At 29.4% G+C, this 24,467-nt stretch overlaps 2 protein-coding genes across 9 annotated transcripts; one reads left to right on the top strand and one right to left on the bottom strand.

The window, feature by feature from the left end:
* The first annotated feature begins 3,012 nt into the window (after positions 1–3,012).
* On the top strand, positions 3,013–24,326 carry LOC123296522 (tryptophan 5-hydroxylase 1). Of its 8 annotated transcripts, none has more exons than XM_044878030.1 (8): positions 3,013–3,094; positions 3,179–3,509; positions 3,576–3,741; positions 3,808–3,858; positions 11,566–11,847; positions 22,336–22,462; positions 23,338–23,567; positions 24,052–24,326. In XM_044878030.1, exons 1-8 carry the CDS (start codon positions 3,014–3,016, stop codon positions 24,314–24,316), a joined length of 1,533 nt encoding a protein of 510 aa, XP_044733965.1. In that variant the 5' UTR covers position 3,013; the 3' UTR covers positions 24,317–24,326. The 8 variants fall into 8 exon arrangements, with proteins under 8 accessions (XP_044733965.1, XP_044733961.1, XP_044733966.1 ...); XM_044878026.1 differs by having other exon boundaries at positions 3,013–3,109; XM_044878031.1 differs by having other exon boundaries at positions 3,013–3,124; positions 3,209–3,509.
* Positions 20,820–21,521, bottom strand: LOC123296537 (jupiter microtubule associated homolog 1-like). The gene has a single exon (XM_044878048.1). It carries the CDS (start codon positions 21,336–21,338, stop codon positions 20,979–20,981), a length of 360 nt encoding a protein of 119 aa, XP_044733983.1. The 5' UTR covers positions 21,339–21,521; the 3' UTR covers positions 20,820–20,978.
* Positions 24,327–24,467: the final 141 nt, after the last annotated feature.

Here is a 24,467-nt window from a genome sequence, read left to right as displayed (position 1 = left end):
TTGTGACGTCTTCATATTCGTTGAGTATGGGAATCAACCGAAATCACGCTAAATTCGCATTTTTTGGCTTGTTTCCATGTAAAATTATGTTATAATAATGTAAAAACAAATTGAGAGACAAACCATTCATCTTCTTGAATGTTATTTTATCATTTCTTTGTGTGGGGGCGTTATTAAAGCGATATTTTGACGTTACTGGTGTTTGAATTTACAGTTTAGAAAAACCATTTCCATTTATTTTAATTTTTCTTAGTATTTTTTAGTAATATTTCGAAAAAAAAAAAAATTAAATTAAAAAACATGAAACTTCTATATTGTTCTCGAAACTGGTAAGTAGAGAAGTAAAAACTTTCAAATGTGTCCAGGGTAATTCATATCAGATATTTTTAGCTGATAAAAAAGTTTATTTTGGAAAATCACTACATAGTATAAAACAAAGTCGCTTTCTCTGTCCCTATGTCCCTTTGTATGCTTAAATCTTTGAAACTACGCAACGGATTTTGATGCGGTAGGTTTTTAATAGATAGAGTGATTCAAGAGGAAGGTTTATATGTATAATAACATCCATTAAATAGTGGAGAAGTACTGCTATTTTTGAGGTTTCTAATGTGATGTCGTAAAAAGTAAATAAGTAAAAATGTAGTGTATGAATTTAGATATTCAAAAGATAGCAGGAAATCTTCATGGTATAGGGAAAGGGGGATTGTTTTACTCCAAATTTAACGCGTGCGGGCCACGGGCAGTAATGAATAAATCAAAACTACTGGATCGATTTTAATCACATAGGCTATATATATTTTATACCCTTGCGAAGCCAGAGCGGGCCGCTATGTTTTTATATACAACGTTCACAGTTTTTCTGTAGTGTATTTAGTATCAGCATTGCACCCATGCGAAGCCGGGCGGGTCGCTAGTAGTTTAATAATTTGAAATGGTCCACTTCAAATTGTAATCAGGTTGTAAAGGGTATTTAAACTGTGAATGTTATTATATTTATATTAATTTTCGTAAACAATCAATTTTATTTTATTTGGAATATGTAGACATAGTTTATATATTGGTTTACACACCTTTTTTGGTTTACAAAACAATAAACTTTGTGTAAGTAATTGAATATGCTTTGGTTTTTCTTTAAGTAGTAATGAATAAACCATGATTTTTTCTAGTGTTAATGTATATATGTCTGTTACCGTATATATTATCATATGAATGAATTTTATACAGGTGGTTTGTAAACTAACTCCCCGTTTTTCACTCTACAGCTGAAACTTACCGAACACCTTTTCTGTTGAGTTATACAGATTAAAAATTAAAAGTAAAAATAATTATTATAAAACTTACATTTTCTTAGCAGTAAAGAAAGAGTAAAAGGGATCAAAATATGCTTCCACAAGAGTTTAAAGGTTTAAGAAACTGAATCACTTTAATGGATATTTCCATGAGTAAAATCAGAGAAGCGATTGAAGTACAAAAAAAGTTGAAGTCATTTTTCAAGGGTAAGATGAAATCATGGCGAAATAAACTACAATTAAAAGAACCGTTTTAATTTAAAACAATATCTTACATCTTTATCAATTTCCTTGATTTACCCTAAATTTTAAATCCTATCGTGGTGGCTTATAACAAAAAATATACTCACGGTTAAGAATGTACCGCTTAGGAAGAACAAGCTAGAGAAATAATATTTAGATTTGATTTTGTTCAGTATGTAATTTATACATCATCTTTGTAATAAAATTGCCTATAAATAAAAAGAAAGTAAATTACTATTGATATATTTGCACGCACTGGTTGAGCAAGTATTATTTAGAACAAATTTTTGATAAATCTATGGATTATTATTGAGGCGGTTGAATAGCGTTACCCAAACATAGGAATAAATGATATCTTTGTTTCTCAGAGCTGGAAAAAATAATGATGTTGAGACTGTTCTGGAAATGTGTGTCAAATGTATCAATAACTTAATTTATACATCTCTGATTTCTTTAAATGTGTTTAAATTGTTTAGAAAACTCTCTGTATGTTAAAAAAAGAAAAACTGTATACAAATGGGAATCAAGTTTCATACGTAAAAGGTTCAGTACAAAATTGTTTGTCAATCACGAGAAGTTCTATCAATCATGTTTGGTTATTATAATATCGATAGTTTTTATTCGATGTTTAGATTGAAGAACATAAAAAGTTTTTTACGATTTCGATGCATTTTTATGAAATTCTTTTAAGTATTATTTACTCTCTCAATTCTGTAGTAAAAACACTGGATGAAAGGATTTTCCAGTGCGTTTTGCTTAGTTCTCATGAAAGTTTCATGAGAGCCCAGATCGAACTCTCCTTCCCTTTATATTTATCATTATCATTTTCTGTTTCCGTTTCTGTTTCACTTATATTGATCCAATTAACTGGATTTTGAAAAACTCCTTAAATTTCTCTGATTTCAAAGCACACGTGTTGCTAAATTCTTTTTCAAGTTTATATTGGCATTCATGTTTAAGTTTTAAGCTAAGCGTAAAGAACAACTCACTACAATGAATTAGTTCTTCACCATATTTTTTAATTTTTCTTTTCATCATATGATATTGTCATTCAACAACGCTGCCCGAGGGGTAGCCAGAGATTGTTCTCGCAGATTATTGTTTCTTAATATAATTATAATTATTATAATTATTTACGATACTAGTGGGAAAACAGCATTAGTAACGAACGCCTACGAAATTTGCACAACGCGTGCAAAAACTTACGAATCTATGAAAATATATAATTGTACACTTATTGCAAACTACGGCATCCTAAATTAAAATAAAGTGTTGAGTGAAAATGAATAACTTTTCGAAAAGAGAAATGATCGTTATTTTCATGAACTGTGCAAACTCTTAATACAACCAATCAGAAGCTTACATTATCATTCATTCATGAGCGAATACAATCTAACAGTAAAACACACCCCCTCATGAAAACTTATATATAAACGGTAAAAACTTAAAAAAGTGGATCCAGAATAATTTACCATCCAAGAATGAGCGGTTCTGGTAAAGGTTTATTGGGTTTATGGCTATATCGAACGGGTGAAGAATGGGCAATGAAAGAAGGTAGTCCCGTTCACAAACCCAAGGTGCATCCATCATACGCATACAGTGATTTTTATTTTATACGTGTGGCTTACAACTTTTGTTTTTATTAGCCAGCTCCGGTTCTACCACCCGAAGGAAAGGCAAACGTGGAAAGAACTTCAATAATATTTACATTGAAAAACCAAGTTGGTGGTCTGGCTCGAGCATTACAAGCTTTTCAAGATTTGGGAATAAATGTTTTACATATTGAATCCAGACCATCGGATCGGCGTTCATCACGAGCCGATATTTTGGTGGATGTTGAATGTGAAGCACATCGTATGGAAGAACTTACACGACTATTACGTCGTGAAGTTCAATCCATGAAATTGGAAACTGAACAATCAGTGGATTCACAAGAATTTGCACCACCGACGCCCTTATCAGCCGCCGCAAGTTTTGGTAATAAAAAAACTTTTAAGTACTTTTTCTTTGAACAATTATTATTTAAATTTTACTTTTAAAAAGATTTTGGTGAGATGCCATGGTTTCCAAGAAAAATTTCTGATTTGGATCGTGCGCAAAATGTTCTTATGTATGGTTCAGAGCTAGATGCAGATCATCCTGGATTTAAAGATCCTGTGTATAGAAAACGGCGTGAAACATTTTCTGAAATTGCTAAAAATTATAAACAGTACGTGATAAATTTATTTTTGGTATTTCTATTCATTGTATGACTAATTAATTTTTTTATTTTTAGCGGACAATCAATCCCTAAAGTTAAATATACTAAAGAAGAAGTTAAAACTTGGTAAGTAGATAATTAATTTCTTAATTTCTATAGTGCTGTTTTAAATTGTTTAATAGTTTAAAGACGTATTTTAAAAAAAAATGTTAAACGAGCGATAGGAAGTTTTGTGATGTTCTGTTGTTAGAAAAATTATGAAAAATTTTGTTGGAATTGAATGTAATATTTAGTTGGAATAATTTTCCAAAATTATTTCAATGTCAAAGTCGAAATAAAGAAAGTTATAACTATTATATGTTATTAAATTGTATGTTAAATAATTTTTAAATTTCGTTCTTTAACAACGATTCTAAAGAAATTAATCATAAAATGTATTTATTACTAACCATTAGTTATAGTTTTTTTTACGGTTCGATGTTAATTAAATTTAAAAACTAATTTCCTTATACAAAAATTTTCTGATTTTGAAAAACGTGTAGTTTAAAAAAAAGAAAAAATTTTAAATTGATAGGTAGATTATAAATTCATGTCGTATTACAAGGATCCATAAATCCATGCCGTATTACAAGTATTACAAGGATCGAAAAGATAATGTAAAGTTAAAAAATATAAAATTTCAACTTTTGACTGTCATAATCGACCATAATAATGCAAATTTTATAAATAGCACTTCTTTTTCAAAACTTATCAATACATAATTTAGTGCTTTCTAAGCTAAGAACCGAGAGAAGTAAATTTAATGCAGTGTTGAAATATCACTATATTTTTAGGTCGATGCAACATGAATACGGAATACAGAGCAATTTTTCCTATAAACTTTTTACAATTAATAAAATTAACATAAAAAATATATTGTCACTCATAAAATTTACAACTAGCTTATTAAATATACATTCGTTTAATTAATTTGCATTTTTAACAATTAATGGTCAAATTTGCTCTTTTAGTCAGTGGGTAGAATGAATAAGCAATTGTTTTAGATTCTAATTAATTTCTACGAAATCTTATTAATATGAGAAAATTTTCCCTCGATATTTTTAGTTTGCAAAAATTCTTACATAATTTATCTTTGAGAATCCTCTTTGAGTTAATAAAAACTTAAGGCAAATTGTTATTTTTGGGTGGTTTTTCTCAAATTTTACGTAATTTTTATTCGAAAATTGGAAGGCTTAGAGAAATATTTTTTATGAATTTTGACCACAATTATAGGATCAGGAACATTTTTGAGATCCGGCATGCTCAATGACGGATTTTACCGTGTCTAAATCAATCAAGTTTAAAATGATAAAAACAAAAAATCAAGCAATAAAATGAATTATTGCTTGAGGTATGTGGCAGTTTACGATAATTCTCCTACTTTGTTATTTAATCTTAGCGTCGCGTCGTTCAAAATACTTAATCTGAACATCATAAAAACTTTAAAAATAATAAACATACATATATTATGTATTATCATTCTTACCCAAATTCAAATATCCTGTTAAAAACTTATTAAATTAATGTTAATGCATTTTGAATTAAGAATTATTATATAAGTAAATACTTATGTTCGCCCACAGTTATTAAGTATTCTATAATTTCAATTTTCGCTTCATATTTAATGTAAATCTAGTGTTTGAAACAAGAAACAATTTAATTTTGTTTCTAAATAAATAATAGTTTAAAAAACTAAAAAAAAACACACTTTTGTAACTAATTTAGCTAACTGAGGTAAAAAGTAGAAATTATTATTGTAAAAAATGTATTGACAGATATTGGAAAAGTATTAGTAAAAAGTAAAGTGATTATAAAATATAATCGCTTTTTTTGCGATAAAATGATTTTTTTTGAACTTAAATAAATAATTTTCTACTTTTTGCTCAGCTAGTTACAAATTCGCATTATTCTAGTTTCTTAAAACTAATATTTATTTTGTGTTTTTTAGTTTTTTAAACTATTAATTAATCCAAAATTCAGTACAAATATGGTGGGAGCGCAAATAAATGTACATATTTCCAGATATAGAAATCGTTAATCCTGAAGATCCTAATCAGGATACAATGATAAACTTATTAAATTATTGTATTGTTGTCGGTCCTTGATAAGTGTGCGAGGTTTCAATTCAATCGAAAAGTATCTAAACTAAACTAAACATATATTTATTTCAATTTTTCTCTACACGAATCCGACAAATTTTGTTGGTACACCGTATTCACGAAACAACTTACTATTTCCGTTATAAATTTCCCAAATACGTGATTTTAAGGCGCCTTCTGTATAAATTTCAAATCGATTAGAAATGTACACGTCTCTTTGCTGTGTATCTTTAATATTACTAAATCTAAAAGTTACAAATTTCTATGAAATTTAAAAAGTGTCGTGTGTTTGTGACTTACTAAATATGCCTTCTATAAGGCGGTGGACAAATTTAGGCAGAGGAACCCGAAATGCAACGAATCAAAAAAAAAGAATCGACTGTTATAGGTGATACGAAGTTCGCCGACTCAGCTAGTGTTCAATAAATGTGAACAAAGTATTGTATTGTTTAAAAAAAAAAAAAAATAACATCATATTCTTCGTTCGACTAAATTAACTTCATTGTATTTTGTCACACACTTTTTTGTTTTACTGTTATAGAAATTGTGTCAGCAATAAATTACTTATCTTATCTAAGTTTACAACTATAATACTTCTGCAGAGGATAGATTAGATTTTATTTTCACCAATTTTATATGAGATTTAGATGAAAATCACAAAAAATCGTAATTGATTCAAACGAATCAGTTTCGCTTGGTTGAAAAGTCATTGACGAAAACAGATGTTCTTCCAAATTATCGCCCATCAACTCAACGCTAAATTTGAATTCAAATCAAAACTTTTCATCTTTACGACCAAGTAGGTCGAAATAAATTTATTCGACCTTGGTGTTTTTTGCCCTTTGGTCTTATAATCTCGAAATTTACCAAAAGTCATTTGGAACAGTGAAGAACTTGCTACCAAAAACGATTATCGATTATAGAGCGAAAGAAGATTTTTCGACATATTAGGGATATGAGGATGAACTATTTCATTTTCTCGGGTAGGCTTATCGAATATTAGAGAGAATGAAATCAACAAATGTATTTTTATATTTAAAAATTCAGTTTTGCCTACATATCTTTCATTCAATATTGCAATCACAACGTGCTTGGATTGCCTAAATTCTTCTTTAACGGTTACGAATATAAATATAGCCTGAATTGACATTGACGCCACTCCCATGCATAATACATAATATTTACAATTAAGAAATTATGTATGTTATAAAAAGTTCTTATCACTACTACCTATCAATTTTTTATTTTAAATGAATTGTTCTACTTTATATACGCTACAAAAAAAAATTATTTTTCTTGATAAGAAAAATGTGTCCAGTTAATAAAAAAATTATGCCATGCATATATAAACTAACCACAAAATGAATTTGTTATACCTTGTATATTATGTAATATATATCAAGGTATGCTAAGTTTTGTCCCAAGTTTGTAACGCCTAAAAATATTGATACTACGAAAAAAATTTTGGTATAGGTGTTCATAAAATCCCCTAATTAGTCCATTTCCGATTGTCCGACCGTCTGTCTGTGGACACAATAGCTCAAAAACGAAATATGCTATGAAGCTGTGATTTTTATAGCGTTGTCAGCAATATAGGTCAATTGGATCCGTAGAACCCATCTTGTAAACCCTTAGGCATAGAACAAAAATGTGAGCACGAAAATTAGGACAAAATAAATGATAGAGAGTTTAAAATTTGCAGGTAGCTGCAACTAGTGGTCTTGTGAAACATAATCGCAAAACGAAACAATATTCTTGAAAAAATTTTCGAAATTTTCGAAAACCAAATAAATGGAAAGGTCGCAATTATTGTGTTTTTTAAACTCTTCTAATTTATAAAAAAAATAATTCAAGCACTGATTTTTAACACTTTCTGTACAAGATATTTCAACAATTAACTCAGTCTCTTGTTTGTTTTTACTTGTATTCTTTTAATAACACTACCTTGAATTGTAAATAAAAATATATCTTTATGATCTTCATGTGCAGCTAAAATAGTATAATTATGTAACTCGACTTAATCATTAAAGTTGTATTTGATTGAAATTGTTTGATAGTTAGCTTAATTTTGGCACTTGAGTACTCAACTTAATGAGTTTTATTTCCGAATCAAACGATGGTCAACTAAGTTCTTTGTAAATGAAACCATCCATTTATTATAGCAAATTCTGATTCTTTGACTCAAAAAAATGAATAACTTTTTGAAAAATTTTTTCATAGGCTTAATTTTTGGTAGGCATTTAAATTTTACAGTTTTTTTTAGGCTGAACACTGTAGGAATCGTATAGGACAAAAATGCTTTTTTCAATTACTTCTTAATCTGAATGAATAGCTAAAGTCAAGTACCGAAAAGAAAGGTCGGGGAAAAAAACGATGTTCACCCCTGTTGGACCCGAAAGGTGTCCTTGGAAAATAAGACAAGGCATATTTTTCATTCCACCCAAAAATAAGAAGATCCGTATTTTAACGTTTTTTATGTTCCAATCTGTTTTCTTTAAATTATCTAGAAACTTTATACGCAAGGAGTAAAAAAATGTCCGTACTACAGTTTTAGATAGAAGAAGCAAATATTTATTCGAAGATTATTAAAAAGTACATGAAACATTGAATTTATATTTGAATAGATGTTAATTAACTGTATCAACTTCATTCCCAATATTTCATTGAAGCTTGTGTTTCGTTTATATACATTTAAGAACGTTGCATCTTCGTCATTCCTTTTTTATTATAATTACATTTGCAATGAGGTTCTTATATTTACTTACACTTTTCCGTTATAAAGCATCAAATTCACAGAGATGGTAACTATCGTAATATCATTCACAAAGAAAATGTCATCGATTTCGGCATGTACAAAATGCTTTTGTCTAGAGCTCGATCGAGCATTCATTTTAAAGAGGATACATCCAGGGTACTTTTGGGTTATTTTTCAGACCCCCTTCCCTTTTGATGTCGAAATATCATGTTTTTTCACTCATTTTATTGCTTTATGCATATCTGGAGCCCTACTTCCGGTTCTTTTATGAAAAAATTTCATGTTTTCAGGAACATGCAAAAAAAATTACATTTCAAATAATAAAAGCACATTTCAAAAAACGTAAATTAGGCATATGATTTTATTGATAGATCTCTTTGTTACTTGAGCTTTTGTTATTAGAGTACTTTTGACTTATTTATGAGTTTTCTTTACTCCGGTCCTGCTCGATATAAATGTATTATAAATAAAGATACATATTTCGGGTACTGAACTTCATAAACTAATACAACACGTACGTATATTAAACTAATTGAAATAATGCAATTATAAGTTTAAATATAATTAATAATAATAATGTAACGAAATCATTCGTAAAATATAATTAAAAATGAATTAACTAAATCTATAAATTTATTATCTATTCATAACACTTGTAAATAGAAATAAATTTTATAATGAATAATTAATTTTATTCATTATTCATTAAGTTTTATTTATTAATAAATTATGTATACAATTAAAATCTGCTATTAAAAAACACACCATCATTTATCATTACTTCCATATTTAAATTATCTGATTTAAGTTTAAAACAGAAACTGAACTTTGCTGGAGATTTTTAAGGTTCTAATTCTGAATTTCACTGTTCAATCATGTCTATATCAATCAGAAATTGTTTCCTTATGAGAAACAAGTGAAATTTACAAAATTTAAAAAACCTCCGACAAATGCTATTTATTCCTTGTAAAAAGATTTTTGGAAACTTACCGTTTAGGGGCTACGATGCCACTAAGAAGCACACAGACGCACAGATAAACACTTTAAACTTATCACTCTTTCTTAAATCAATATCAAAGTGTTGGTCAAGTGATCAGGTGAAATGAAAAGGATATTTAGAGAGCTATTATTTTTTGGGACAAATTTTTGGAAATATTTTAATTGAAATTGAAATGTTTGAGTTGACTTTGTTCTTTTGAATTATTGTTTTGAATTATAACCTAATTATTTTACCATTTCACTTTTCGAAATGAATTGAACCAGGTTTATTTGACCATTCATTTCCATAGTAATTATTTATATGCCATGCCTATTCCAAACGGAATCGATTTTGCATATTATTGCCAATTTTTTAGTTTTTTTTGGGTACGGAACCCTGAGCTCGCACTTGAAACATAGCTATTTCCATTAAATTACCTTTCAAATGAAGCCCAATAAATTAAAATCGGTTCATCCGTTTAGACGCTATGTGCGTTTGGAGATTAAAAATAATCTAGTTGTATAAAAACATTTCGATAAAACTTCTGTGGAAAAAATTCGATTCACGGAAAATTTATATATATTTTTAATCTTTTGTAAATATCTAGTTATTGAATGAATCAATATATGCATGTAAAGTGTTTGAATAAATATTTACTACATATTAAAATATGTATTTGTTAAAGAAAAATAATATTGAAGATTTATAAATATACCAAGTCATTCTTAATTCATTTTTATGATAAAGTTTAACAATAATGGATGAAAATAATAATGAAATTTCTGTACGAAGTGAAATTCTGAATGTAGAATATGATTTTTATAAATGGATAGTGTTTGAATTTATTTTTCGTGCTATATATGCGAAGCGTAAAATACGTCGGCGTATACGATGGTTTCATTATTATATACCTTTTTAAAATTTAACTGTTAGTTCGAATATAGTAACTAAGTTTCTGGATCTTCACTGTTTTAGTTTGTTAAAATAGGGTATTTGCCATTTGACCATAGATTCTCTATGTATTTTACTCAAAACACTGCAAATGATCTTCGTTTTGCATTAAAATTTTGGATCAAACTAAAAAAATCATCTTTTTGCGTTTTTACTAAGTAAAATTTTGTGAGTTCAACTACGTTATTCCACCAAAATAGGTATATATGCTGAAATTCATTTCAAAGCATGTATATACACGGTAAGAAATTTTTTTGTGGATATCACTCTGTCAGTATCGGTGTGAACGCTATGCTGTATCGGACTTCCATACTTTGTACTGTATTGAGAAAATAGTAACATTAGTAATAGTTATAGCGATGGATACTGGTTGGCGATACCCACAATACTTCTGGTAGCTAGGCCTATTGTAGTATAATATTACTTATGCTTACTATACTATCTGTCTCTATACCATACCAGCATTGTAATAAACGCCATGCATTACTTACCATGTACATTCTAAAGAACCTTATATTTATAAATATTGACCTTAATACCTCATAAATATTGATCAAGCACCAAAGTACGTTAAGCTGCACGGTCCATTTTCTGCGCTCCTTATTTCAAAAATGGTTCACCGTACAAAAAAAAGTTTCAGACAAAATTTATAGAAAATTTTATCTTCTTCAACTTTTATAATAAGTATGAATACGATTGAACGAAAAGGAAACCAGATTTTATCAAAAAACTGATTTTTGCTACCTTTAACCTAAAGTATCTAAGGATGCGCACACTTGACCATATGTGACTTTTAAGACAACATTTGTACTATAAAAGTTTGTCCAAAAATTCTGCTTATTCCGTTTATTCCGATGTGAAACCCAAAATTGATTGGAGTCATTAGTCCGACTCTATAAAAGGTTATTCTTGATCTAATTCGATGTACTGATTCAAAATATGTTAAAAATGTATCCTAAAAATAGAAACACTACGATTTATTTTAAAATTAATGCCATTTGTCTTTTCAGGGGCACCGTGTTTAATGAACTGCACAAACTATATTTACAATATGCATGTAAAGAATATTTAGAAAATTGGCCACAATTGGTGAAATATTGTGGTTACCGTGAAGATAATATACCACAATTAGAAGATTTAAATGTATTTTTAAAACGTAAAACTGGATTTCAAATACGACCTGTGGCTGGTTATTTAAGTCCACGTGATTTTCTATCTGGTCTTGCATTTCGTGTATTTCATTGTACACAATATATAAGACATTCTTCAGATCCATTCTATACACCTGAACCGTAAGTAAAATTAATTTCGTAAAAATTTATTTGTATTTTTATAAGACTAGCCTAATAAAAAAAAGGAATGTAATGTGTTTTGGGGTATCAATTTTAGTCCGTATTTAAAAAACTACTCGACCAGTCATCAAATGCGCCCGATTTTTATACTTTTTGGGTCAAAATTACCTTATATACTGAGTTTTATCGAAATTGGAGATTAACGAAACGAAATTTCTCGATTTTTTGCAAACTTTTTTAAAGCGTACCCCTTTGAAAAAATTGAGAAAAAGGCAAAAAAATTTTTGTTTTGGAATTTGATGAAACTCGGTGGATAGGGTAATTTTGATCCAAAAAGTATAAAAATCAGGTTAATTTAATGATTGGATGTAGAGTTTCTGAGATATCGCAATATTTGGATCGATTTTAGTCCATATCTCAAAAACTATTCAACCAGTCAGCAAATGTACCCGATTTGTATACTTTTTGGGTCAAAATTACCTTATATACTGAGTTTTATCAAAATTGCAGATAACAAATTTTTTCGATTTTTTTCAATTTTTTTAAGGGGTACCCCTTTGAAAAAATCGGAAAAAATAATTTTGTTTTGGAATTTGATGAAACTCAGTGGATGGGGCAATTTTGATCCAAAATATATAAAAATCAGGTTATTTTATTGATTGGATGCAGAGTTTCTGAGATATCGCAATATTTTGATCGATTTTATATCATGGTGTCATTGGTGATTTTCCCAATACCAATAGACCTTTAAGATGGATGTGCAAGGATTGATTGATTATCAAACACAATGTAATTAGGTTGTGAAGTAGAAAAATATTTTCTCTTATTTATTTCTAAACTAAACACAATGTAACTAATGCATTTGGATAACTTTCACTTTGTATCCATTAACTTTGTATACCAAATAAACACTTTCATTACCAAATATTTTTTTATTCGCACAGATGTTTTATTACTTATTGCGGCCAATCTTTTAATATAGTTTTTTTTTACCTCAATATACTTGCTGTAACATATTATAGCATGTAGCCACCAATTGTTTCAACATATTTTTAAAAAAATTAGTTTTCTTGTCAAAGCTTCAATAATTACATTCAAAGAAAAATTCATGCTAGAAAACTGCATCGAAATTTTAATATCAAGCCAAGATATTTCCCTTTTTGCCGTTTTTCACCATGATTCGATCATGAAACCTCTATCAGGGGACCCAATTTTATCGTTCGGGAGGTATGCGGGCCCACAATTTTTCCAAAAGTCAAGAGTTCCTACCCTTCTTTCACGATACAAGCCTGTCAAAAAAGTATCTCTTAAATGTAGCCAAGCGAATTGCCTCAGAGACTGAAAAAATAACACATTATTCTGAAAATCGAATATTGTATTTTTAATTTTCAATAGTTTTTATTTTGAAAACTAGGCGCCTAGACAAAAAATCACAAGAGTACGTTTAACTTTAAACTGATAAAAAATTGTTATACAACAACACCATAGACTTAAACAAAGTACACGAAACTTGAAATGTCGTAAGGATAGGGTCTCAAAAAGAAGTACAATTTTTCGAATCATGTTTTAACAATTCCTGTAGCTGCTAACTTGCCATTTGTCTCTACATTCTCTGCTATCAACAAATTTCTTGTAAAAGAGTATCTCTCACAAACGACATATTCGGATTAGTTTATGACTGCTTAAAATATTATACATCTAGTACATAGAGGCCATGTGATTCTCAGAGTATATTTTTGGTTGTATATAAACATATGGCATAGCAGTCATATTGATGGCGTGAATAAACATCTATTAACACCATACTTGTATTCCGTTTCAAATAAAAATATTTAAAAACAATCATGAATGAGTCATGTGTTTAGAAGCAAGTTTGTCTAGATACATCATTTTCGACTAACCTTCCCAAGTTCTTACAGAATCCACCCACAAAATTTGAAACGTAAGTCTCAAATATTTGCATACACTAATTTTTTTTTTTGGGAACGTACTTAAGTAAAATGAATTTAAGATGAAAAAAGTAAATGGGGATATCTAAATTTACGTAAAGTATTGATCAACATATTCATTTTCTTTGATTAGTTTGTTTTATGGTTTCATAATAAATAAAATTCAATATCTCATATTTGTCTAAAGTGGACACAAGTGTACAATTAATGTATTTAACCACGTCGCATGTGGTTCGTGTAATATTAGAAATTCGCTGGATGGAATTACAATTAATGTCTAAAAATCAATCGAAACATATACAAATTCTAATAAATAGTTTTTGTCATGCCTTGTTAATTTTTACTATGATTATTGTCACATAAAAGCCAATATATGCTATAAGCTATCCTTTCCTTTGAAGGTTTATATTGCAAAAGCATAAATTATAAATTATATTATATCTTTTAAATTTTATTACACATAAAATTGAATTTTAAAAATACAGCTACAAATATCTTAGACTTAGACTGTTCACCATTGTTAGGTGGAAATAGCGACCATAAATAACAGATACTAAAATTAAGTAAAATAACATTTGTGGTAAATAAAACATAGAATAGCTTAACCCTTCACATACACGGTGGAGTAACAAACTAGTCAGGTCAGTTGTGTAACTTCTTTGCTCGCGATCAATCTTTACTCGAAAAACGTTAAAAAATCAACAAAAACGAACGTATAATTGCGACTGAGGATGTCATAAATGATTAAAAAGATGGCAAAGACGCGAGCATGCTACGCACAGGGGTATATATATCAAACTTCTGGCCAAAGTCAGAAACCTCAACTCTATTGTTTTCCATACAAAGTTTTTTTTTGGTGTAGTTAACACCTCTCGCTTGTTTGTCAGCCGCAATATACCTGCTCTTACGGATGCATGTTATAATTGTTGTCGCTCTCGATTTGCTGTGTTAATTACGCCCTTTCATTTGTACCTAACACGTTGTTGTTAAATTATAATTTTTTTTGTTCGTAATTTTATGCCCTCTAGAGAGTACCAGCGTGCGATCAAGACGTTTCTAACGAAACCTCATTTGTCAAATTATGATAAGTAGTTAAGAAGCTAGGCGGGAACATATGAATATACAAACATATGGCTCAAACACATAATTCTCACCATTTTATAGTCGGGGTAAAAACTAGAAATCTGCATCTACGGAATCCTATTTTACTAATATGCCATAAATAATTATTAAAACGATGATCATTAAACTCCACCACCCACGTCAATAAATGGAAAAAAAAATATATAGCACAACTGTTGAATACAACGATTTATTATAATATTTTTTTATTGTGTATAAAATTACTAAAGAAAAAGCGCAATTCATATATGTATCAGGTTGAACAACCCTTAAATTCCATAAAAGGGTTGATCGCTGGTAATGTATGGCATGTGTTAGGTACAGGTACCTATACAAATTTGCATGTTGTGTAAGGTTGATAGCCTACGATAGTTTTAAAACAATACGAGGTCAATGATATAGGAAAAAATTGATTGTTATGCTTTGTACATTTAAAACCATTTTTAAGGTGCAATTACGCGCCGCAATAGAAAACTTTAATCAATATTTTATTTCAGGAGTACTTTTTACTCTTAAAAACATAAACCGGAATGAAGCACATCACTAATGTGCTTCCTTCCAGGGTCAGGACTGAACGTTCTTAAAACCGATTAGAGCAACGTTAATTTTGATCACAAATTTGAAAAGTATGACCCAAATTAACTTAGATTACATACTTGATTTATCAAAATTGGATAAATTTTGGATGTGATAGAGCAAAATTAAAATTTTTGGATTCTGATGACGTCACAAAGTTAAAAAATTCGATTTTTTAATAACATAGGCAAATTTGATCCGATCTTATTGGAATTATTTTTGAAATCCACTAATTTTGGGTCATTCTTTTCAGCTGTGATAACGGTTTTTCGCTAGCTATCACTAATGTGCTTTATTCCGGGACCAGGGCTCCACATTCTTGAAACCTATTAGAGCTAGGTTAATTTTGATCACAAATTTGAAAAGTGTAACCCAAATTAAGTAGGATTACATACTTGATTTATCAAAATTGGATAAAATTTGGATGTGATAGAGCAAAATTAAAATTTTTGGATTCTGATGACGTCACAAAGTTGAAAAATTCGATTTTTTAATAACATAGGCAAATTTGATCCGATCTTATTGGAATTTTTTTTTGAAATCCACTAATTTTGGGTCATTCTTTTCAGCTATGATAACGGTTTTTCGCTAGCTATCACTAATGTGCTTTATTCCGGGACCAGGGCTCCACATTCTTGAAACCTATTAGAGCTAGGTTAATTTTGATCACAAATTTGAAAATTATGACCCAAATTAAGTAGGATTACATACCTGATTTATCAAAATTGGATAAAATTTGGATGTGATAGAGCAAAATTAAAATTTTTGGATTCTGATGACGTCATAAAGTTAAAAAATTCTATTTTTTTGATAACATAGGCAAATTTGATCCGATCTTATTAGAATTTTTTTTGAAATCCACTAATTTTGGGTCATTGTTTTCAGCTGTGATAACGGTTTTTCGCTAGCTATCACCAATGTGCTTTATTCCGGGACCTGGGCTCCACATTCTTGAAACCTATTAGAGCCTGGTTAATTTTGATCACAAATTTGAAAAGTATGACCCAAATTACGTAGGATTACATACTTGGTTTATCAAAATTGGATAAAGTTTTGGCTTTTGCTCGTTAAGGATTACATTACTAGCTCCAATCTATTTGAATTTGACTTCTTCAACTTACTTCTACTTACTTAACGGAATATCATTAAACAGACAAATGACATGTTTACCAATTTTACCAAATATATCTTACGAATAGAATTCCGAAGATATGCAAATAGAGAAATATACGTCTGTTCTTGGTATTTATAGTTGTTGTTATTTGTTAAATGTGTTTTTGTGTTGTACGCCTCGTTTCGATTGCCAGATTACTTCTACACCAATTTTAAAAATGTACATTTTATGAACAGAGTTGAATAAAAATTGAATCATCTATTTTTTAAATGAACACATCATCTACAGCGTGGGTTTCAATTTTGTTTGAATATTATTCATAACTATAATGAATATGGTTTTTTTATTAAGGATTTTATACCTTAAATAAATCGCAAATTCTAAGAGAAATAGAAGGAAATTGTTTTTCCTATGAAATACATTGCCCACTATGATTAATGGCAATCGATTTCATACATAGGTCAATTTTCAACCATTCCCTCGAGTCAATTCCCAGTACCTCGAGTCAATTTTCAACCATTCTTCTTCACAGTTCGACAGATGTTTCATCTAAAATCTTTGATTTGTTGGTTATGACCTGACCTAGGGTCGTGGTAGGTCAGGACTATTGCTAGAAAGGCAAGTTCGTGAAAGAGACCGTTGAATAAATTAACTTCTGAGGTAGCTTTGTGCCATACTATACCGTTTTTTTTTTTTTTTTGGCTTAAAATTGTTCAGAAAATACACTCTTAAGCTATGAACATCGAGTCACAGGACACCCTATATATAGGACATTCTTTATAAAATTCATTAAAAACTTGACGATTTAATAACAAAAGTTCGCATTCTTTTAATATAATTATGCATATAAGTACATAAAAATGTAAAACAATATTGCCAATTTTAAAATGTAATAGCTTGCCAAAAATTTTATATTGCTCATTGCAAATATATGTGAATTTTGTGTAAGTCTATATAGTGCATGTCCTTACACAATGTCTGCCAGTAATGTGTAAGATGTGTGCGGTTATGCAAGTTATTTGGTAACGGAAGAAATTTTTTTCAGTTTTCTAGATAACTGACTATGTTTTACAGCAGTTTTCGGGACTTCTTCCAAGCTTCATTTCAAAATACTGTCATACTGCGCCAATTTGCGGTGTCTGCCACTGTTTTTCCATAAAAGTACATGTTGTAACAAAAAAATCGCACTTGAGTTTATCCAGTTCGAATCCACCTTTTTTCTGGGTTACTTCAACCCCACCCCCCTCCGAAACCGCCAAAAAGTGTCTGCCACTATTTTTCCCGGTTTATAAAAAATGAATGCTTTGACTTACCGTTGCTTCCAGACGGTTAGGGTCCTCTTTTTTCCACAGATTTCCATATCCCCCTCTATCTCGAAAATGGTCGATCTTTCGTATATAGATATGCTTATTTACTACGCGGCAGAAAGATAGGGTTCATGGATTTTTTTCCGTGCTATTTGCTAGAATAATAATGGATTCTGCTGTTAGAAATGATTCCAACAGAGAAAGTTCTAGCGTGGAATGACACAATAGTCCCCATGGGCTAAGAAGTTTTGGATATTTAGCTTTGTCTAAATTTTAGGCCAACAATAATTACTATAACAGTATAACCTCCAAATTAGACAAATTACCAATATGACCAATTACACTAAGCTCGAACGAGCTTCCATAGTATTGGGATTACCTATCAATAAAAACTTTGATCCCATAGAGGTGTTTTTTAACAAATACTTGGACGTTTATTTCTTAACGCATTAGTGTTAGTTTAAATTATACACAGACAGGGAATCTAACAACAGAAAATCCATACTTTAAAAAAATTGTATGCCAAATATATGTATGACATCATTGCCCTACAGCTTAATGATATTTGTAAATAAACGTCATCGAATCATAATTCAAACCATTATACATATATCTAACATGTGAATTGTGGTTCTTACCTTTAAATGAATACTTTTTCTTTCATAAGAACATCATAGCAATTTACTACCTATTAAAAAAAAATATTGTCAAGCAAAACACCACAAACTATAAATGGTCCTGTATAACTAAAATGTAACAAAGAAAAAAAATTTTCTTTAGAGTAAACCTATATTAAGTCTTTTCCATAACTTAAGTCATAATTTCATCCCCTCCACATTTCTTAACATACAAGCCAGAAATTAAGACAAAAATTAATTAAGCAACCCAATCTACGAAAAACCCGAGTATTCTCTTGTACCTCTACTGGTTTTTTGTATAAAGGTGTTTCAATAGAAACACATAATTTAAGTTTGGAATAAAAAGCATTGGTTATTGGAAAGTTACAAATGTTTTTAATGGAATAAAGAAGAGAACACATATATCGGATAATTGTGGAATAGGACGGATAATAAATATTTGCTATGGTTTAGCTCATGATTGTTTGTCCATTTCACCAAAGACACGGAAATTCCATCATTTGAAGAAATAGTTCACAAAACTTCTTTCTTTGGAGTTTTCTGAAGTCAGAAATGTACGCTAATCACCCAAATATTATCAGGGCAAGCTTGTATAAAAGCAAATTTTTTTTATCAACCACGATTTGATGTTTTAATTTATAAAGGGCTTCGGAAATTGACAGGAAATCAAAAAAGTTTCGGTACAGAAGTGACCGTATTTATTTCTGTACGGCATTTATGTAAATCGCTTCAAATACCGATGCAGAGTTAGTATCCACCAACGCCGTATATATTTGCTGGTACAGGGGTGAAATACAAAGTAGTGTGACATCCATTTTCTCACCTGTACCGCGAAAAACTGACGCCATGGCGCTTAGACTTACTTTACATATATGAGCATCTTTTTCAACATGATTTCTGGTGGGTTATTTCATCTGAAAAATTTCAGCATTTTACATTTTGAGTATATATAAATATATATGTATATACATATATCATTTTAATTTCTTAAATTGTTATCGTTTGATCAATAACAGACTATCGTAGACTGTACGTCATATAATATTACACCATCAGTATGAAAATATAACCAAAGGTTAATCAGAGAAAATTTGTAATTTTCAATATTTTTAACATAACATTAAAAGTATTGATTCAAAAAAAATATACGTATCACCAATTGATAATGAAAGATTAAAGGAAAAACTACTGATATTATTTATAAATAATACGATTTTGATGTCCTTCCTCCTTTTCATGAAATACAAAAATTACAATAAGTGAGCTAACGTTATCCATTTACTCCTTTATATCCTCGATTTTTTCCTAATATAGAAAATAATCGTGGACATATTTCCGAATTAGATATACTGCAAACAACTCTTTGGGTTCATTATAAAATCGGTATTTGATGAATCATGAAGAAAACGTAAAGATATGATGAAAATTCAGTATCGAAAGTAAGGACTAAATCCTTTCTTATTCTGTTCTGTATTTGCAATTATTTGTGTTGGGTGGCAAAAAAAATAAGTCGAGATTAATGACTAACTAAAAAATTCGATTAGAATTTAAAAACTGTACTGTTAAATGACTACTGTATACTAATACTTTCGTCATTGGTAAAACCTCATTTGGGTTTTTCGGTATTTAACAAATTAGTATATCCACCTCGTTCCTTTTCAATTTCATAACAGTATGTAGGCTTTAGAGTATTAACACATAAGAATTTCATTTAAGAAATGTATTCTAAGCCTAAGAGCTGAAATTTTTGGATGACGTCAAATTAAAAACACATCTAGTACTGTTGTTACGGAACCCTAATATACAATGTTAGGAAAAAATGAACAAATCTAAAACAAGTTTGTTTCTAATTTAGCAATAACTACAATTTTATATATTATGTAATTTTTTTTATTGCAAAACAAAATTTATGTAATCACAAAATTTCAGTCGTTACTAAAAATGCAGCGAACTAATCCACTAAAAAACACCGGATTTTCACTATCACTTAACCGTTATTAAACACCAATAATTAGTTGTTCACATCGATTCATATAATTCTTTTTTTATAAATTCACAATTCTACAATAAATGAGACCGGACATTTCGCATCCGATCATTAATTAATTCGCTGCATCCCTAATTACAATTGTTCCATACATTTTCAATTCAAAATTTTTTATATGGAAATAAAACAACGCATATTTGAATATATAATACGTTATATATTTTTTTTTTAATAATTGTGCATTTTACAAATATTAAAAGACCTTTTTATAAAAGTTATAAATATATAAAGATTACAAGCAAATATAATAAATATTATAAAGTCAAGTAGAAAATGCTAAAAAAGCTACAACAGACAATTTAAAAAAACAAAAAAAAATGCTTTTTTTAAAAACATTTAAAAAACATTTTGTATAATAAGATATATTTATGAGTTCATCTACCAAAGACCTGATGAAAATCCGCCAGGTGGAACCCTTTTTCGCGATGCTTGATTGTCATTTTTTGGTGATCCTGTCGTCGAATTCGATTTATTTGAATCTTTTTCGACGCTCGTATCAGTTGATGATGCAGCTGCTATTAATTCATTAGTTTTTGCAGCCACCTCGTTTGCGTCAGTTGTACCCATTACAGCACTCATTCCAGCTGAATTTTGTTGATTATTTTTCGGACGTTGTGGTACTTCTTGGGGTGTTGGGTCACCAAATATATTTGAATAACCACCCCCTGGGGGTTTTAATACGCGACTAGAGTTACGCGATTCACTTGCAATTCCAATATTTATACTTGTTGAAGTCATCTTTTATTGAAAATATTCTTTTTTGTTGTAAATACCAAAATATATTTGTAGACAATAAAAAAACAACGTTTTATTTATAACGACAACACATGTATGACAACACCCAACGGTGGCTATTATTGAACTGGATTTGTCCGGTAACTACGAAACTGATCGTTTTAAATTGTATATGTTTACTGTTTTACAACACACATGCCTCTGCATACAGATGTTCGATTGTTTTGACGGAAGCCTGAATGTCTCAATAGCTTTTTTTTTAAAGTGTCTACCCACAAATATAAAACCAACTAGTTCACTTTCAACAAGTGCATTTGTGACTTGTGGGACATTATGAAAACAAACCTTTTTGAAAATGTCAGTTGGTAATGACTATTCTTTAATAAGCCACTGCCGAAACTGTCTGGAATTATTAATAATTGTATGTCCGGATTTAATGATAATGTTTATAATTTGTTTTACGTAGTTAGTTAAAAATTTGTATTAATATTATTTAGAAAATATAATGCTTTAATTAGCTTTTTCCTCAGAAGATTAAAAAAAGATCCAATAGATGGCAGGAAATAAAAATATAGGAAATTGGCTATTTAAAGCATTATATTTTTTAAATAATATTAATAAAAAATTTTTAACTAACTACGTAAAACAAATTATAAACATTATCATTAAATTTAATTATTATCATTAAATCCGGACAAATAATTATTAAAAATTCCAGACAGTTTCGGTAGTGGCTTATTAAAGAATAGTCATTACCGACTGACATTTTCAAAAAGGTTTGTTTTCATAATGTCCCACAAGTCACAAATGCACTTGTTGAAAGTGAACTAGTTGGTTTTATATTTGTGGGTAGACACTTTAAAAAAAAAGCTATTGAGACATTCAGGCTTCCGTAGCACAGTACTACCAACTGAATTTAATTTGACAAAAAATTTTCAAAATCAAAATACATGTAAACATGTTTGACGTATTATTGTTGTAAAATTTAAAACTTTTTCAGGGATTGTTGCCATGAATTGTTGGGTCATATGCCATTACTTGCAAATCCAAGTTTTGCACAATTTTCACAAGAGCTGGGGCTAGCTTCTTTGGGTGCTTCCGACGAAGATGTGGATAAATTAGCCACTGTAAGTTATTTTTTATTTAACTTTAGTTTGGTAATAATAATTATTTATTTAGGGTGTTCAGCGCAACCCCCTACCTTTACTCCTACCAATTTCACAAATCCCGACATATTTTCTTGCTCATAAAAATTTCTAAATATTCATATTATTTCCCATCGACGTATAACTTCTTAATGCAATCCATTTATGATTCATAAACTTTCCGTAGATTACTTAAATAATTTCTATGCTTATGATATTGTCGAGGATTCCAAAAACTGACGGAAAGTATAATAATTAAGTTTATCGTACATCGCAAGTTTGTGGAATCGTGCTCATTTACTCTTTTATGATTTTATTCTTGAGTGATCTATTAATTCGTTTTAATGCCATAACTTTGAATAATCCTAAAAACGTATTCGAAAGCTATATTTAGTCTTGTTTAATTCGTTTTCGGGATTATTTTCTCTAAATTCTTAGACGCTTGAAACTCTATGCTGCTAATAACACGCAACTTCAGTTATTTTACAAAATTGATAACTTGAAAATCGCAGCCTGGATCAGATCACGTTTGAATCGAATTCAAGATAAGTGAAGAGTTTTGAAAGTTTGATTAATTCAAGTTAACGAGCTTCGTCAATTAGTACTACAACATTTTTTTTCCAAATAAGATTCATGAATCCGGATCGGCTTTGGCACTTGAATCGGTGTTTACGTTCTTTTTCAATACGTTTCCATATACTGATTTAAAAACTTTATTGAATTGTATAATTGAATATTAGATTTAATTTATCCGGTTTAAAGACGAAGCAAATTTTCCGATTGATGATTTGCATTTATTCAAATTAAATGTTTACTCAAGAAAACGAAAATGTAATTATTTAATTTTATTATTGCAGTTATACTTTTTTACCGTGGAATTTGGTTTATGTAAACAAAACGGTGAATTACGTGTTTATGGAGCTGGTTTATTAAGTTCAGTTGCTGAATTAAAACATGCTATTTCATCACCAGAAAAAACATTTAGATTTGATCCTGAAGTCACCTCTAAAGAAACATGTATTATTACTGCATTCCAAAATGCTTACTATTACACTGATTCGTTTGAAGAAGCCAAAGAAAAAATGAGGTAAGATGTAATCCTTTAAAAGGAATTAAATTTAATCAATTGATTCGATTGACATGCAATAATTATAAAATGGTATTTTTTAAATATTATCTAATTTTATATGAAAAAAATGAATATTTTCTCGAATTTTAGAAAATTAAAAATAAGTAAATCAAGCTATATACCCCAAAAATCACTTTTAAAGCTGCTTTTCGCAAAACTATGTTAGACATACAACAGTATATCTTGTAAAAATAAGATTTTGGGAATAATTCAACCCGAAAATACCAGCTTTTGAAAAGGTTTTCATTCAAAGAAAATCGGAATTTTCGGAATTTTATCTTAAACTTACTAAACCAAATGCTCACAAAATGGTTTTACAGATAAATAAAACGATATAAATTTTCTATGTATATATTTATCTTTTTCCACTCTACGTCTGAATTGGCGTTGTTAATACCCCTAAGTAAAAAAATAGCCCTAATTATCTTTATTTTCTTTTTAGAGCATATGCAGAACAAATTCAACGGCCATTTGGTGTACGCTACAATCCATATACACAAAGTGTTGAAGTATTAAGTAGTGCACAAAAAATAACAGCACTAGTCTCAGAATTACGAGGTGATTTATGTATAGTGAACAGTGCAATTCGTAAAATAAGTGCACACGATGATACATTAGATGTAAATGCAATTGCTACCATGTTACATCAAGGTATATTAGATGATGAACGAAGTCCTAGTCCAAATCCACAAACAAATACTGATTAAAATCATGTAATAATAGTTTTATCCAATTTTTTTCTTGTAGATTAAATAAATCTAATGCATATTAATTTTGTCTTTTAAGTTTTTATTATTTCAGTAAATTTTTGCCATTTTATTTTTAAATCATTTCGTATATCCGATAGTTTTGGATTAT

Source organism: Chrysoperla carnea, chromosome 3 (genome assembly GCF_905475395.1).
Source record: "Chrysoperla carnea chromosome 3, inChrCarn1.1, whole genome shotgun sequence".
Classification (NCBI taxonomy): domain Eukaryota; kingdom Metazoa; phylum Arthropoda; class Insecta; order Neuroptera; family Chrysopidae; genus Chrysoperla; species Chrysoperla carnea.
Note: the sequence above shows the minus strand (reverse complement) of the source record. Positions and strands in the feature narration are given on the sequence as shown.